Source organism: Triticum urartu, chromosome 3 (assembly GCF_003073215.2).
Source record: "Triticum urartu cultivar G1812 chromosome 3, Tu2.1, whole genome shotgun sequence".
Classification (NCBI taxonomy): Eukaryota; Viridiplantae; Streptophyta; class Magnoliopsida; order Poales; family Poaceae; genus Triticum; species Triticum urartu.
In genome coordinates, this window is record NC_053024.1 from 501,163,728 (window position 1) to 501,181,130 (window position 17,403).

At 48.5% G+C, this 17,403-nt stretch overlaps 3 protein-coding genes across 3 annotated transcripts; 2 read left to right on the forward strand and 1 right to left on the reverse strand.

Moving 5' to 3' along the window:
* The first annotated feature begins 454 nt into the window (after positions 1-454).
* Positions 455-4,882, forward strand: LOC125544592. Its single transcript, XM_048708327.1, has 9 exons — positions 455-643; positions 972-1,595; positions 1,864-1,947; positions 2,488-2,643; positions 2,715-2,774; positions 3,558-3,631; positions 4,096-4,192; positions 4,284-4,385; positions 4,474-4,882. Exons 2-9 carry the CDS (start codon positions 975-977, stop codon positions 4,534-4,536), a joined length of 1,257 nt encoding a protein of 418 aa, XP_048564284.1. The 5' UTR covers positions 455-643; positions 972-974; the 3' UTR covers positions 4,537-4,882.
* Positions 4,883-5,401: 519 nt separating this feature from the next.
* LOC125544593 (protein CONSERVED ONLY IN THE GREEN LINEAGE 160, chloroplastic-like) lies at positions 5,402-8,936 on the forward strand. Its single transcript, XM_048708329.1, has 10 exons — positions 5,402-5,879; positions 5,996-6,048; positions 6,145-6,244; positions 6,339-6,437; positions 6,613-6,702; positions 6,887-6,978; positions 7,204-7,296; positions 7,957-8,025; positions 8,192-8,361; positions 8,568-8,936. Exons 1-9 carry the CDS (start codon positions 5,523-5,525, stop codon positions 8,325-8,327), a joined length of 1,089 nt encoding a protein of 362 aa, XP_048564286.1. The 5' UTR covers positions 5,402-5,522; the 3' UTR covers positions 8,328-8,361; positions 8,568-8,936.
* Positions 8,937-9,483: 547 nt separating this feature from the next.
* Positions 9,484-10,497, reverse strand: LOC125544594 (dof zinc finger protein 5-like). Its single transcript, XM_048708330.1, has one exon. It carries the CDS (start codon positions 10,315-10,317, stop codon positions 9,838-9,840), a length of 480 nt encoding a protein of 159 aa, XP_048564287.1. The 5' UTR covers positions 10,318-10,497; the 3' UTR covers positions 9,484-9,837.
* Positions 10,498-17,403: the final 6,906 nt, after the last annotated feature.

Sequence of the window (17,403 nt, forward strand, 5' to 3'; positions counted from 1 at the left end):
AGCGAGAAATGTCCAGTTATGGCGGGAAACCGAGCAGGGAGGGGGGTCCGATAGGAAAAAAGAAGGATACGTCATAGGGTGGATTTTATGTTGGGCCTGCGTTTTAAAGATAACATGGCAGATGGTCCGAACAATGACATTTCTCCTCCACATATGGTCCGGATTTTGGGGTGACCGGGCTCCCGAGACAATTGAATTTTGAGGAGGCTACTGGGCACCCATTTAATGTATGAACGTATGAGGGAGAAATAAACTTTGACTTTAAAAATAAACTTAATCATTTGTTTGATTCATATTTTTATATGGTCATATAGGCCATAGAAACGCAGCGTTCTACTAGTAATCTTGGATGGAGGAGGTAGATCGGTCAAAAGTGAACGCACGCAGTATTTCCATGTGACAGGTCACAAGCAGGGGGCAAAGTGCAAAAGCTTTCTATTTCCGGGCAGACACCCCTTCTTCATCGCCCACCGAGCAACGCACCCGCCTCGTCTCCTGAGAACCAAAATCAAGAAGAGGAAGCGAGGAGCCAAGAACCACACACCCTCCTAGACGCCTCCGCCTCCTCCCCACGGGCGCACCCGAGCTCCACCAGCCCTAGCATTTCCGCTCCCCCCTCTCTCCCTTGTTTCTCCTTCTGCAGGTATGTAGTATGCCCTGCCCCAACCTGAAATTCTTCCTCCCTTCCCCTTTTCCTTCTATTTTTCTTTCCAGATTGTTCGTGCGTCTGTGCGCGGCTTCTTGGCCCGGTCAATCTTTCCTCCCGGCCATTCAACGACGATTTAGTGAGAACCACGAATCAACAACTTTTTGTTGAGCGCCGAGACCACTTGAATCGGGGATTTCTGTCCCACGCCACCAGTTTTCTTGAGCTTCTTCGTGTCAATCGCACAAAGGGGGCGAAAGCTTATCCTTTTCTTTTCTTTGTAAAAGAGAAGTTGCAAGATGCTATATTGACCCCATTTTTGCAGGAAATGGAGGTGGTGGATTTGGTGTCATCCGACTCCGAGGACGAGGCGTGCGCGCACTCGCCTGATCGGAAGCGTCCTGCCTGGGAGCCCGCGGATCCATCCCGCCGCCCCGGGAGTCTTCCCGAGCAGACAAGCAGAATGGCCTGGCCGCCGCAGCAGCCAAGTCAGGCGGTGAAGAAGGATAAGGAGAAGGCAGGCGAGGGGGGGAGCGCGTGGGCAGCAGGACCCCCTTCGCTCAGGGGAGGATCGCATGGTTCCAGTGCTGGTATCTTGGGAGCTAGGCCTGCGGGGTGGGATTCATGGAGTGCAGCGGCACACAAATCTAGAGATGAAAGAAGTGAAACGGCCGAGTGTTGTTGGGGAACTTGGGGTGATGAGATTTGCAGATCAGTCTCTGTGCCCAACGAAGATGGTGCTGCGATGCCTGGACAGAGCTCTATGGCCATTCCTGAGCTACTCATGGAAGACAGTAGCGCATGGCTGTCGAGGATCAAGGGGCTCCATTTCCCACTCCCTGACGAGAGCCAGTTGAAAGCCAGGCAAATTCAGTCAGATGAGATGCTTGCTCTTAAGCTTCAAGAGCAGTTCAACCAGGAACAGCCAGGCTCGCAATCTTCCCAGCAGGTTGTTTCTGTTGCTTACTTCTCAATCTTGCTGTCCCTTTCTCAGTCAAGGTTCCGTTTCTTAGTTGTTGTTTTCTTCTACTCCCTCTCTTCACTTTTATAAGACCTTGAAGACATTTCAGATAATGTGCAAAACAGCCTATTTTGAGTTGTCTGAAACGACTTACAAAAGTGAACGGAGGGAGTAGCAGTCTTTTCTTGGCTTCTTCTGATGATTCACTACTGATGCAAGTTTACTAAACGGCCAACCGATTGCTGACATCTTGCAGGTTGATACGACTCTAGCTTGGACACTGCAAGAGCAAGATGCTGCGCGTGCCAGAATTGCTGCGAGAGAGGGCCAATCTAGTTCTGTAAGTTGCCGCTCTGTCTTGATGCGTATGTTGTGGGGGCTCGCTCACTGAAAAATCTTGCAAGAATGGCATGGTTTCAGTTAGTTATGAGTTATGGCTGAACTGATATGTTGATGCCCATAACTCTCAGTTAAGTTTGCCGGAAGCCATAGCTACCCTCTCTGTTTTATTGATGAAACCTTTGCACTTTGCAAATCAGGTAGCTGAAAGGCGAATTGCATTGCACCAACTAATATTTGAGGCAAAGTTAGCATGGCATCATATATGCCTGCAATCACTTAATACCTGTTGTTGGGTTACTTAACTTGGGAGAATACTCAGTACCAAAAAAGAACTGCATATTAGCAAAACGCTTAAAACTTGATTATTTCATACTGCTCTTACTCTTGAGTTTTGTGTTCTTGACTTGTATTTCAAGTTCCAACTTCATAACTGCATTTCCCTGCTTTCACCTATTGGCTATGGCATTCTGTTGATTCTTTTCCTCATTTATCTGCATCCCATCCTTCATTTAGTTTCTTAACTGTACTTTCTGCTCAGAGCCAGAGGGACCGCTCAATGGCACACTTGTATTCATACGGCTGGCGCTCGCAAGTTCAAGGTTCTACTTCATGGCCACCTACTCACACATCAGCTCCAATAACAAGCAGACGGTGGTTGCCAAGAAACAGCGGCCCGGGATCAGAGCAACAAAATGTAGGACTCCTTAATAAGCTTATTTTTTCGACCTTCACTTGACTGAGGACTGACATTTGCTTATTTCTCAGATGATTATCTCGCAATTGACCAAAGGGTGTTTTGGACAAGAAAACATGGATTTAGAAATGGTTAGTCTTTACCCTGTATTGCAAAAGAACATCTCTACTTTGGAATATTGAGAGGCCTTTGTATGGTTGACTACGTGTCCCTCTCGTTTACTTATCATGTATGAGCAGCTGGTGAAAACCTAAATATTCATACTGCATTTTATTGGTAGTAATAACAGAAGTATACATGTTTCCATTCCTTTTATCCCAACAATACATTTGATTAATCAATGTCTCCCCCTAAATAATAATAGACAACATACTTTAAAATCCATAAATTTTCCTTGGGGTGGCGTACTAAAGCAAAACCCTTCTTTCCACCCCTTACCTGATCAGGCCACATCAGCATAAGAGGATACTTTTTTTTTCTCTAGTCCATGTAATAATATACTAAAGTGTGATGTGGCAACAATCATGTTATGGGATTTCAGTGGTAGGAAAAAGGGGATTGAAGGAGCGAATGCGTCTCAGGATATTGGAAGTTTATTCTTTGGTTGGTTTGCAGATTACATGCAGATATTCTTTTAAAGAATGGACTAATCAGCTAACTATTCTTATCGAGGACTCAACTACTAGTTGCCAACTAAACAATTAGCCAATTGTATCTGGAAAGCATAAAGTAATTGCCAGCTAGGCCATTGCAACTACCAACGCTTGTATCCTTAAGGGGTGATACCTTGTAACATATTGAACATGAATACCTAAACTAGTCAACTGTTGTGCCTCTATTACTGTCTGTAACACCATCTTTGCTGGCATGGCATGCCCAAAACTTCTACTCATGTTTTTGTGTTTCTAATGTAGAGAATGGCTGTGCTGGACTCGCTCCAAGAAGCACTTGAAAGCTGTGCCGACACCTATCCTACAGATTCAGATGAGTAAGTGCTTACTGTTTTAATGCAAAAAGAATTCATCGGTGCAATGTTGTTTTGATGGAAATGTCTGCAGCCAGGCTATATAATTATTGTCATAGTTGCATACTTGTCCTGATTTTGCTATACTTATTTGCATGTGTTGTTTGTTTCTGCTTATGTTCTGGATTGTTTCATATTGCTGAAGTGCTAATTCCTAAAACAGCTTTATCGGTGTTTGCATTTTTAGACAGCGAAAGGATCACCCTTCCAGCCTCTACTTCTATGTGTGCAATAGTACCCAATAGGTTAACTTAGATGGCTATCCTTATACTCCCAATAGGTTAACTTAGATGGCTATCCTCATACTCCCACAGATTCATACTACTTGTTGGTTCATGCATGATATTGATTCATACTACTTGTTGGTTCATGCATATTCGATTTATTATGAGTTTCTGACTAATAGTTTCTCGTTGCTCACATATTAGTGATGACTATGAGAACCTGATAGCGCTTGATGACAACAACCATCGCAGAGGAGCTTCTGACAGTGAAATTGACAGCTTGCCACTATCTGTTGCTGAGGTTCTCAATTAAGTTTCTTACAAAATACCAGATGGATGTGCATTTTCTGTGGGGTTTGACTTACTTGCCTCTCCCCTCTTTACATTGTCAGGGAGAAAGCCGCCGAGACGAGCCCTGCCCTATATGCCTGGACTGCCCTGCTGATGGTGCTCCCCTCCGGCATCTGCCGTGCGCACACAAATTCCATAAAGAGGTACGCATGGAATTCGTACATTGGAGCTGCTCCGGGTTCTGAATTCCCATTCTAACATAATTTTTGTGGGTGCGATTTTCTTGCGCAGTGCATCGACAGGTGGCTTCGGATGAGGACCTCGTGCCCGGTGTGCAAATCTGCTGTGTTTTGACAGGGCGCCGCCGTACCAACTGCAGCACATGTTGGAATATATAGCATGAAAAATAGATTAGGCGCCATTTCAAACGCTCCTGGTGCCGCAGTGCGTAGACAACTTTGTAATGTTGCGTTACACAATGCTGGCCGGCTCTCTCTGAGCAGTGAGCAGAGGGTGTTTGAGTGATGCGGAGCCTCTATCTATCTCTTCTGTTGCCTGCGAGAAACAGGGCATCGCAAAATATTGTGTTCCTTTTTGCTGCAATTTTTGTGCAGGGGAGATGTGTGATATAACCAGATTTCCATGTCATGTGGGCCCTGTCCTGTAGTAGTGAAGGGGATGAAAGGTTTATTCTGCTTCAGACTTGTAGTTCATCGGTTCTGGGATCCTGAACTAGGAGTGCTATTATCGTTGTTATATCTGGTCCTCGAGCTGAAAGCATCCAACCTGGATCTTCAGTAATTTGTTCCATTCCATAGACTGTCATGCCTGGCAACCATAAGCTCGAAACAGTAAATTCTTCAGAATTTCGTGTTACTTTGCACCTGCCAAGAGTAAATTGCGAAAAACCATCACAATTGGGTCGAAGCTATCAATGCTTCAGAAAAAACCCACCAGAAAACATGCATTTTGATGGGTGTTTGATGACTTTTGCTCAATTGTGATGGCCTTTTGCAATTTACCCACCTGTGCCAAGCACATCCCCGTTCTTGACACCATCAGCTGTATATAATCATGGTGCGATAAGGCAATGGAGGTGAAAATTACTACTCCTATGCAACTCGGAAATGTATACATTTTCCCAAGCTGGCAAGTGGCTACTAGAGTAGATATTTTCCAGCAGTTTTGCAGGCTCGATACACTGATAACTCGCGGACGCGACTCGTCGCGCCACCACACGACGCCTCTCTCCCGTTCACCCGTCCCGATTCCGGATCACTCCCTCTCCTCTCCTCTCTTCTCCACTCCCCCGCCGAGATATTTCACGCGGCCCGCCCGCCATGTCGCTGCTCGCCGTCGTCACCAGCCGCGCCGCGGCCGTGCGCCCGCTCCGCGCCTCGGCGGCCTCGGGAGAGGCGGCGGCGGCCGCCGCGGACCAGCCGGGGGAGCGGAGGCCGGTCAAGATAATACTGCCCAAGAAGAAGCCGCAGAAGTGGTCCACGGGGATGGAGCCGGGGTCGTACGGCGGCGGCCCGACCACCATCAAGCCGCGCAAGTACTGGATGGGGAAGGAGGACCGCGACCCCATTGGCAACACCGACGACTTCATCTGGAACAAGAACTTCCTCCCCCACATGGAGCGCGTCATCGCCAACGGCGGTACGGACACGCCCGCCACCATCCCCCGCGTCACGCCGGTAAGCCCATTCCCGCCCCCGGCCGGGCAGCAAGCAAGCGCTCGTCTTAGTCCCGCTCTCTAGCATAAATGTTCTGCAGTGGGGTAAGCTCCTGACCAAGCAATTCGTTTGAGCAGGCGGACGAGGACTCAGGGTTTCTAAGCTTCAACCGCGCAATGGACCTTGACAGGTTACTCTAACCTCACCTCACCTCACCTCATCTGCTCCTCACTTGGTGTCCCGACATCGTTTCGCCAGGTTTTGTAACTTAGGGTGTGCATTGTAGTGTGGATGTTGATCTGAGCAAGGAGCTTATGGCACCGGCCAAGTCAATCTTGCAGACGCAGCTCAAGGCTGCCCGCCGTGGTCGATCCACTAGCGTTGAGGTTATTCGATCAAATGCCTTGCCCTCAGAATGTAGCCTTATTCTCTTGCCTCTTGGGGCTCTCAATGAGTTGGGTTCTTGGAATTCGAATGTAGGCTGTCAATAGACCCACCTACATTAGATGGAAGCTAGCTCCGACTCGACGGGAGCAGGAGCAATGGGACCGAGCGACCAGGGCAACCACCGGTGGCATTGTAAGCTGTTGCAATTCTATAACTGACTTGCTGTTAATAATCTCTAGATATCCGTTGATGTGTGCATGTGAGACACTTCTAACAAAAATTTCACCATGTTCACATTTATAACATACATATGATGGTGTAATACCCCTTCTCTAATTTTTTATTTTGGATTTTGGTCCTCTTTTAGGATGTCATACTAAGGGAGTCGCAGCAGAAAGTGCAGCTGAAAGGGGACCCTAAGGTGGTGGCAGCTGAGGCCAGAGAGCAATACCTGAAGGTAATATCTCTTTTAAGTCAATATCAGGATCGAGTACTGCTAGTTTCCTCCCTGTTCACCATCAACACGAACTATACCTTTTGGAGTTGTACTTTGCCAAGTGCTCAAGGTCCAAGTGTTCTTCAAGAATGAAATATGCACAAATTTGTGTTACTTTATTACTGATACTGAGGGTGTTTTGCAGTTGAAAGAAAGGTTGCAGCTGCTTACTTTAGGTATTGGTGGCGTCGGGGTGGTTTCTGCTTATGTTTCATACACTCCTGAAATTGCTGCGAGGTATGCTTTTTCTTGGACGAGTTAGATTGAATTCACTTTTGATTAGCGCTTCTCATATATGATGTTTGTTCATTTTGTATCTGAAACTAAGCTTGGCTATTTATTTCTAGACAAACTTGGGATGTGGCCTTCTTTGTTACCGATTGTCAGGATTAGTTTGCGTCTTGTTGATTCTATCTCCAAAGTGCTGCCTTGCATGCTACACTAATATCAGTTACTCTTCAGCTTTAGTGCAGGGCTGATTGGATCTCTGGTGTATCTCCGCATGCTTGGAACCAGTGTGGATTCTTTAGCGGGTGGAACTAAAGCAGCTGCCAAGTATATACTTCTAGCTGTTTCTCTTACAAATTGGATTTGGATTTACCTCGATAAGCTTTAATAATACTTATACTTAAAACAGTGCTCACACTTCGTTTAGTTTGGGAGAGCTACACTGCTAAATCTTAATTATGATCTCATTTATAACATTGCACTCTGTGGTCAAAATTGAAGGCTTTCATAGCCCATCTGTTAGATAGATAGACAAACCTGCAAGCAAAGGTATCTTTCTTATTTGAAGATATTTCAGACAAACCATTCTAGTCTTGACTTGCACCAAAGTTTGCCTAGCCTGTCCAGACCTGGTTCTGTTTTCACCTATGTAACACTGGCAGCTCATGATTCACGAAGACAAATATGAGCAGTTCAGGTCCTTCCATTCAAGTTCTTTATATTGCTAATCTGCCTTCAGCCGTAGGTTTAGTCAAAACAAAGATTAGAGAAAAACTAATGGTCATCATCTGAATCATGATCCCTAAGTATGAATTATTCAATGGACACTCCATTCATTATATGACGTATGTCGATCACCTTTGGTTATTTCTAAAAAACATACTTACAGCATATTTTGACTGCGTTTAGAAAATGCTAGGTAACTGCTGGTACTTGTCTACTTGCTTGTAATACATGTAACATCTAAATTTTCTGGAATGCTTGCAGGGGCGCTGCGGCACAGCCAAGATTGCTTATTCCAATGGTTCTTGTGATGATGTACAATCGATGGAATGCGTAAGTAGATCAAGTCTTTTAAAATACTTCCTCTGCCTCTTGAACTGCAAAAACGTCTTATATTTAGAGGCAGAGGGAGTATTTTCTGCTGAAATATTTTCGTAATATGTCAAACAAACAAAAAAAAAACTTACATGCATGTTTGCCTTTGCTTTTTCTGATGCAGGATACTGGTTCCAGAGTACGGCTTCATGCACCTGGAGTTGATACCCATGCTCGTTGGGTTCTTTACCTACAAGATTGCTATGTTTACTCAAGCGATTCAGGAATCAGTACCTGATGTTGGAAACCGCGAAGTTTGAACACTGTTTTGGCTAATAGAAAAACAAAGAGAAGGTTGTTGTTGCCCTATCCTTTCTTCACCATGATTTCAAAGTTGCCACCAGTGCAACTCTTCTGACAAATTGAAGGATCTTAAAGATTTATTCATGCTCATCCTTCCCTTTAAGCAGCATAACTGTAGGCATGCATGAGTTTACACGTCTGAAATGAAGTAACTTGATTCTGTTTAATGCCGATCCCATTCATGTTATTTTTTACAGGTCTTATTAAAGGTTTTAGAAGAGTCTAATCTGGGGCCTGGAGATGCCGCCAGGTACGTAGATGAGATGCACGCTGAGGCTGAGGATACTGTCTGAACATATTACCAACATTCCGCGGAGAAAGTTTACTTTGTTGACTGTACAAAAGGGAGTTGGCCAACACAAATTCAAGTTCCGTGTAGTGTACACCTTTGAACTTTTGGTGCACTAACCCCGACTCCTATGGTTGAGCTGGCATCTAACATTATTTACGCAAGGAGGTCGGCAGGATTCGGATCAGTACAGAATGTAAATAGCGCGGTCTGTCAATATACTAGCTCGGGAAGCTCTATATTTTACAAAGTGCTAAAAGAAATCGATATATTTCCATTGACCCTGTTCAAATGCCGCACTGGAACGCGGTCTGCGTGTGTTGTGTGGTGAGTTTAATACACCACACCATGTGATGATAATGCACCGGTGGTGGGGGACTTTTGTTTAGCGATGACATGAATACGATGCCTATCGTTGACAACGAGAAGAAGAACAAGTAAAGAAACCGACACTATGCCATCACTAACGGGAATGGCTAAAAGTGGAAGTGATGGAGCTTGCCTGTTTGTTGGGATAATGCGGACCTTCTCAGGAGTAGTAGATGCCTCCTTCCTTCCTGCTAGATGGTGTAGATTCCTCTGGCCCCCTGCGTTGATGCCATTGGCATTCTTCAAGTGGTACTTTATTTACAAGATCGCCCCACCAACCACGTATGCATTCCACTTAAGCTGCGCATCTACAGCAACTCAACTCAATAGCGAGTGTGTGTGTGTGTGTCACCGGTTCCACGTGATCCATTGAAATTGAATGGTCCCTCCCTGCGCTGCGCTGCACTGCATCTAATAACTGAATGCTGCAGAGGAGAAACGTGGGGCGGCAAAAGGGAGGAAGAGAGAAGATCATCATCATCATCATCATCATCATTGCCACGGCTCACAAGGAAGGAAGTACATTCATTTCAACTAAGTACGAGTATTTTTTGTTTCCTTTTCCTCTCTTCCATTCGTATTGCTGGCCGTGGCCGTATCCTTGCGGCCACCGAAAAGAATCCTAAAATGGTATCGAAATGGAACCTACATCGATCAATAATAATAGTAATAATAATAAATCCCCCCAAAAAACAAAAGAGCCAAAAGGTGGACGGGTGATGGTCGCGGTGCCTCCGACGCGTCGGCCCGGAAGCTGCGGAGGAGGGACGGAGCATTTGCTCTTGCTCCACCACGCCGCGGGCACGCGCCTACGACCGCGAGTCAACGCTCTCCGCTGCCGCCCCTTCCTCGGAGGCGGAGGCGGTGGCCGAGGCCGCGGCGGCGGCCGATCGGGCGCTGGGCCGGGGCCTGCGGCGGCCCGGGGACGCGGTGGCGACGCGGCGGAGCGCGCCGCCGGCCGTCCAGTAGCGGCGGCAGGCGCGGCAGAGGTGGCGCGGCTGCCGCACGTTGTAGTTGTTGAAGTAGCAGAACTTGGTCTCCCTGCTCCCGCACCGCGGGCATGGCAACGGCTCGCCCCCGACCGCGGCCTGCTGCGTCGTCGACGGGGGAGGAGGAGGAGGAGGAGGCGGCGGCGGGGCCGCGGCGCTCTGTCCCGCGGAGATGGGGGTGGAGGCGGGGGCGGGGGCGGAGGCGGAGGCGGCGCGGTGGGCGTCGGGCTGGATGACCTGGCCGAAGAGCTTGAAGGCGGAGGCGTCGGCGTTGGTGGCGTGGGTGGGGAGGTTCGCCATGGAGGGAGGAGGCAGGGGAGATGGAGGTGGGTGGGAAAGTGCTCCCCTATATAGAGGAGGAGGCGGCGGTGGTCATCCCCCCATCCCATCCCCCTTGCTTTTACTCCTCCTTTGCTTAATAAACCTGACTTCTTTGTGTGACATGGGTGATGGCCGGCCCCATGCATGGCCCTCTCCCCCTCTCTCTCTCTGTGGATATTTTCTACCCTTATAATTTTATTTATCTATTTATGTAGTAGTAGTATAAATATTACTTTTTTATATCAGAGTAATAAATACTATACTCCAGTAGTAGAAAACAGTTTGATAAATCTTGGACGGGAGGATATGAATGGAGTCATGGGCGATGCATGGTCACTAGAAAAATCCATGTGGAAGTGCGGCATCATGTGAGTGACGCCCAGGATTTGGCCGGGAGCCTGAGACTGTTCAAAGTACCAATGAGTGCAACTTTCCACGCTTTATCGCATTCCGATCGTGTTGACTTCTAGCGATCTCTTTTTCTCTAGCATATATATTCTTCTTGTCGTTTGACTTTTCAAACTTCTTGTGGTGATCCGCTCATGAGTGGAACGGACTCAACTGATGAAGCAAAAAAATGTGTCTTGGTTGATCCCCTACGCAACAGGGGAGGGAGACGTTGACCCAGATTCTCTTTTTGTTTTGCGCCTGACGTTTCGTCCTCTGCAAAGCAAAAGCAAAAGCAAAGGTGGGGGATTTGTTTGGGTAATAGCATCTACAACCGGACATGACAAATACGCCTCCTGTATGTCTGCAGCATGTCTACGGACGGTGCCCGATCATATCTCAAATAATAATTTTCATAGTTGAACATGTCAACTATGAAACCTCAAATTCATACAATTACATGCCACGTAAAACCTAATTTCAGCGGAGCTCGTCTGTCTTCGTCGTGCCCATGTGCGGCGGCCAGCTGCGCCTCTCGAAAGTGTTGGTCCGGTTGCTGGCGAGGTAGAGTAGGACATGTGACACGCACCGGCTAATGAGGCTCGAGGTGATGTTGTCTCCCTACTCTTCCTCATCGGAGCCCGTCGCTTGCACGTCACCGATGGATGTGAGGTCGATGACAATCCATTGTGGTCGTAGGTCACGTCCACCATGATGCGGCTATGGCGCCCGGGGTTGCAGGCCACGGCCACTGGCTAGCCGTCTCGGCGCCGGAGTGTGCGACTCCGCCTCGTCGATGTCATCCGCGAGGGTTGCCGCGGCTTCCCGCGCCCTCTGCCTCGCACGGAGAGCACACCGCATCATACACTCAGCGGACGAGTTACGGATGACCACGTCGTCAGCGCGTCAATGAAGGGGTTGCACGTCCACCATGACATTCGGACACAAGACAAAGCGCACCGCCTCAGCAAGGTATCAACGACCTGCCTCGCGCTGGATCCACGCGCGCGGATGCAATGGATTCGCGGTGGATTGAGTCCGAGCGTTGTCGGGCATTCACCTCATGGGCGCGACAGAGCACAATGTGGACGGCTATCCCAGTTCACACATCGGTTGGCAGAGGATTAAGATCCGTTGCCCAGCATGCCGAAGAAGGGCGAAGGAGAGTGGAGTAGAGTGGAGTGGCCAGGATCTGATCCGGCAACTGGATAGAGTTTAATATATGTGGGGTCGGAATGGATCAGTATGGGCCAGATCCGATTTAACAATATTAGAAGTGTCGGTCAGCCCGAAAGGTTGAGGTTGATTTCAAGCGTCCCAGGATTTTTTGATCGGTCACTGATCGAGTCATCCGCCGCAGGAAGGCACCCGACGTGTGCTGCTCCCGGAGATGGGGCATCTGCCCCCGAGCCTCACGAGGACAGAATTATATGGCCATGCCTAGTCTTGGCCATGGACAGCCCGGCCCGGTCGGCCTGACCTTGTCCACGGGCCGGGCTTGGGCCTAGGTTTTGAGCCCGAAGGATGGGCTGGGTTGGGCCCGGGCCCGTCATTTTTGCTGTTTAAGAAATAGGCCCGACCCATGGCCTGAGGGGCTTTTAGCGTGATGGGCCGAGCTCGAGCCCGATTTTTAGGCCCGTCAGCCAGGCCGGGCCAGACTCGGGCCTGGGTTTTTGCGTCGGCCTTTGGTTGGCCCGGCCCGAGGGATGGCCAGGTATAGCCACGCCCTTTTGTCATCCCTGTAAACCGCACTCCGAGTTAATAAAAGGTTTGGTTTACCGCTAAGAAAAACCTCCCCCGCAACTGCTATCGCTAATCAGAATGGCAAAAAGTCCGTGACAAGACGCACGTCGGGATCTTCTACTAGTACGGTGCAAGGTTAGGCATGAGCAAAGTTCAGCGAACGAAGAAACAGCCAGCGATGTCGCTGTCTGCCGATATACATGGGCGGGTCCATCGTATTGTACAAAGATCGAACGAAATCCAACGGATAAAAAGGTTGAGGTGACGCGTCCGGTCCGTCTGACTGATTAGGCTCGGTCGAGCTTGATTTTTCCGCCGGGCTCGTTTGCCCGATCATCTTTTTGAGCATCGGTACAGACACACGCGGAAAGCCGTCACCGGTAGTATCTTCTACGCAAACGTGTACTACTACTGCTGTGTGTACGTAATTTGGACGCCTTGCTCGTTGCTACTATTGCGGCACAGTGGTCTGATAATCCTCAGTCATAGAAAAAACTGATAACGATGGAAGAGCTTTTTGTTGGTACGCCACTTTTGTGTTGTACACAAGGGCTTTTTGCCAAATGTGCCTGCATAAGATATTGCATTGTTTTAAGTTGTTATGGCATCTCCAACGCTGGCCTTTAAATCTCCCGCAACCGTCTTTGGATCACGGAAGGCATTCAATACGGCCTTGTATCAGGCCGCGCCTCGGATCTGACGCGTTTTCTTTCGTAAACTGGAGACAAACATAGGGAATGTTTGAGGGAGTCCAGACCGATGTGCCTGATTCTGACCGCCTAGCCCATTCAAACCCCTCCTCCCTCGCCGGCGCGCATTTCGGTCCAGCACCCACATTCATGTCGCTGTAGAGTGCGCTGCTCAACATTGAAGACGGCTCAGGGCGGACGCGACTCTCTAACTGCCTCCGCCATTAAAGCGCCGACCGGCCGAGGGCGTCGCCTGCTTTACGTCCGACTGAACACATCCCTTCGCAAACATTCAAACGCCTCCATTAACCCTGCATGGAAGCCGAGAAACCTACTTCGGCCATACGTCCGTTCATGATTGGGCCGACAGTAAACGCAACGCCGGGCAGGCTCCTCACATCTGCCCTATATATAAACCAGGTCTGACACCAGGCAAGAATCGCACCATTCCGTCGCTCCCCATCTCCTCCTTCCATAATTTTCTCCAATCTTTCGATAGGACCCGACGAGCCGGAAGAGTAGTTCTCCAGCATAAAAGCCAGATGAGTGACCCGCCGAGCCGACCGGATACGAGCGAGGAAGCTTGCTACTGCACCTTCCTCGCCTAGCCCGATGAACCAGTTGCCGCCCCAAGCCGGCGCGTGGTTCAACAACTCGTCACTCCAGGCCAGCTCGACGAGGAGTGGCGAGTTGCTCCACGCGGGCACGACGAGGAGCACGACGGCACGGGCATCAACGCTGCCGTCGACGACGTCACGTCGTCCCGCGCCCGCGACCGCACCATGCAGGCGGAGACAGAAGCCGGGTGCGCGGAGGTTGACGAGTTGGTGGCCAACGCGTCTTTGTTCGTCACCATCATCGAGGAGAAGTAGAACACGATGACGGCCGCCGCTTGGGTTGTTGGGTTTCGTAGTAATTTCAAAAAAATTCCTACGCACACGCAAGATCATGTGATGCATAGCAACGAGGGGGGAGTGTGATCTACATACCTAGTAGATCGACACGGGAGCGTTTGGTTGATGTAGTCGTACGTCTTCACGATCCGACCGATCAAGCACCGAAACTACGGCACCTCCGAGTTCGAGCACACGTTCAGCTCGATGACGATCCCCGGACTCCGATCCAGCAAAGTGTCGGAGAAGAGTTCCGTCAGCACGACGGCGTGGTGACGATCTTGATGTACTACTACAGCAGGGCTTCGCCTAAACTCCGCTACAATATTATCGAAGACTATGGTGGCTGGGGGCGCCGCACACGGCTAAGGAATAGATCACGTGGATCAACTTGTGTGTCTCTGGGGTGCCCCTTGCCTCAGTATATAAAGGAGCCAGGGAGAGGGGGCGGCCGGCCAAGGTGGGCGCGCCAAGGGGGAGTCCTACTCCCATCGGGAGTAGGACTCCTAGTTGGACAAGGAGAGAGGGGAAAGAGGTGGAAGAGAGGAAGGAAGGGGGGGGGCGCCCCCCTTCCCTTGTCCTATTCGGACTAGGAAGGGGAGGGACGTGCGGCCACCTCTTGCCTCCTTCTCTCTTCTTCCTCAAGGCCCATGTAGGCCCAATAAACCCCCCGGGGGGGGGGGGTCCGGTAACCCACCGGTACTCTGAAAAATGCCGATTTCACCCGGAACGATTCCGATGTCCAAATATAGGCTTCCAATATATCAATATTTACGTCTCGACCATTTCGAGACTCCTCGTTATGTCCGTGATCACATCCGGGACTCCGAACAACCTTCGGTACATCAAAATGCATAAACTCATAATATAACTGTCATCGTAACCTTAAGCGTGCGGACCCTACGGGTTCGAGAACAATGTAGACATGACCGAGACACGTCTCCGGTCAATAACCAATAGCGGGACCTGGATGCCCATATTGGCTCCTACATATTCTACGAAGATCTTTATCGGTCAGACCGCATAACAACATACGTCGTTCCCTTTGTCATTGGTATGTTACTTGCCCGAGATTCGATCGTCGGTATCCCATACCTAGTTCAATCTCGTTGCCGGCAAGTCTCTTTACTCGTTCTGTAATACATCATCCGCAACTAACTCATTTAGTTGCAATGTTTGCAAGGCTTAAGTGATGTGCATTACCGAGAGGGCCCAGAGATACCTCTCCGATAATCGGAGTGACAAAACCTAATCTCGAAATACGCCAACCCAACATGTACCTTTGAAGACACCTGCAGTACTCCTTTATAATCACCCAGTTACGTTGTGACGTTTGATAGTACCCAAAGTGTTCCTCCGGTAAACGGGAGTTGCATAATCTCATGGTTATAGGAACATGTATAAGTCATGAAGAAAGCAATAGCAACACACTAAACGATCGGGTGCTAAGCTAATGGAATGGGTCATGTCAATCAGATCATTCACTTAATGATGTGATCCCGTTAATCAAATAACAACTCATTGTTTATGGTTAGGAAACATAACCATCTTTGATTAACGAGCTAGTCAAGTAGAGGCATACTAGTGACACTTTGTTTGTCTATGTATTCACACATGTATTATGTTTCCGGTTAATACAATTCTAGCATGAATAATAAACATTTATCATGATTATAAGGAAATAAATAATAACTTTATTATTGCCTCTAGGGCATATTTCCTTCATGGGTCCCATGAAGGCCACCGCCGAGGCACCGCCAGTGTCTTGCCCTCCCGTCAGCCACCGTCATCCCCTTACCCAAGAACCAACTTTGGTCCGTGCAGCGTAGGGACCCTTCCCCTCCGGCTGAAGCATGAGGCGGCGATTCCACTTCGATGAGCGGTGGGGAAGCAAACTATCCTTTGCACTAAAGCATATACCTCCGGAGCTCACCGCTGCTTGTCATGGGGACGACGTTGGAGACCCGCCTCGCCGGCCGTAGACTAGTCTGGTTTCATTTTTAGTTGAAAATATGTTTAAAATGTAACGGTTTTCATTTAGATTATATAAAATCCGTCATGTTTATATGAAATTCAGCCTTGCATGAATTTCATCTGGTCTATTGAAAAAGAGTGAAATATATGCGGTTATGGTTGGATGCCATCCTCCCGCATCCATGTCCTTGACTGGCCCCCCTATCTATGGACGGATACGGAAGAAAATTTACGAGCTTTCGTTGGAGATGCTCTTATAAGTCAACTCGCGAAGGCTATGTTGCTTGCTAGTAGTACTTAATAATAGTACTAGTACTCTCCAAGGAGTAGAAAAGTTTACCCTGGCCGACATCATCAAACCATTTAAATGAAAAGTGAGAGCTTGTCTTTCAGTATTACACTCACTTATAAATATGCTGCCGGCCCGCGATAAATAAACCCCCAGTACGTGTACACAGTGTAACGTAGCAGTAGAACATGTGCGTTGATTAGATTTAGTTTATTCACTATGAGAAGAACGTGTCATTCAGTATTACACTCACCATGTACTGACTGGATCTTCTAAATTTCATTGGATAGCTCAGCGACGCTACTATCTCATTTTCTGGTTTTGCCGTTTTGGCCTGACTCCTCGCTGAAGGAGAAGAAACGGTCCCGCCCGTTCGACTCGATCAACTGACTCATGCTGGACGTCAGGTAAATCCACGAGCGGGAGTGAGGGGGGTACGTATGATTAAGGCCATGTCTTCGTTTTCCCTGAAAAAAAGACAAAGGCCAAGTCTTCGTTCAAGTTGGCAAAGAATCATCAACCGTTCGACATCTTTTGTTTCCATCATACTCTTTTCTGACGATTACGGGTTTTGGCCGTAAGGGTACCTCTAATGCTGATCATAAATTTGCTCCCGCATCCGTTCAGAGAGAGAGAGAGATCAGTCCATGGATACGGATATGGAAACTGGCCGTCCAACGATACTCGCATATATTTGACCTAAATTTTTTTAGGTCCGCACGTTTAAATAGCCACATATATAGTTTAAAATAGTTTGAATGTTTAAATGCAACAGTAGTCCGCATATATAATTTAAAATACCGACGTTTAGCACTGGTCAAGCCTGGAGCCGCCTGACCGACGCCGAGCACCGGGCAACGAGCCTATGCTTCGGGTCAGGAAGGGAGCACGCGTTCTTGACCCATGTCGTGCCTGGCCCGACGTGCGGCTAAGCAGGCGGTTCCTTGACCCGCGAGGTGAGACCCACGTGCCGGCATGACAATTTTCTTTTTCCTTTTCTTTTTCTTTTTAAACATCCCAAAAGGTCAAAAAATGGCAAAATATATAAATGGCAAAATACCGAGGCAGCCCGTTTAGTTCATGTGTGGTG

Bases quoted from the DNA above. Each gene is read 5' to 3' on its own strand.
- LOC125544592 (XM_048708327.1), top strand. From the start codon at position 975: ATGGAGGTGGTGGATTTGGTGTCATCCGACTCCGAGGACGAGGCGTGC. The intron at 1,948-2,487 runs GTAAGTTGCCGC...CTTTCTGCTCAG, and splicing joins GAGAGGGCCAATCTAGTTCT to AGCCAGAGGGACCGCTCAAT. The intron at 2,644-2,714 runs GTAGGACTCCTT...CTTATTTCTCAG, and splicing joins CGGGATCAGAGCAACAAAAT to ATGATTATCTCGCAATTGAC.
- LOC125544593 (XM_048708329.1), top strand. From the start codon at position 5,523: ATGTCGCTGCTCGCCGTCGTCACCAGCCGCGCCGCGGCCGTGCGCCCG. The intron at 6,245-6,338 runs GTTATTCGATCA...ATTCGAATGTAG, and splicing joins GTCGATCCACTAGCGTTGAG to GCTGTCAATAGACCCACCTA. The intron at 6,703-6,886 runs GTAATATCTCTT...GGTGTTTTGCAG, and splicing joins CCAGAGAGCAATACCTGAAG to TTGAAAGAAAGGTTGCAGCT.
- LOC125544594 (XM_048708330.1), bottom strand. From the start codon at position 10,317: ATGGCGAACCTCCCCACCCACGCCACCAACGCCGACGCCTCCGCCTTC.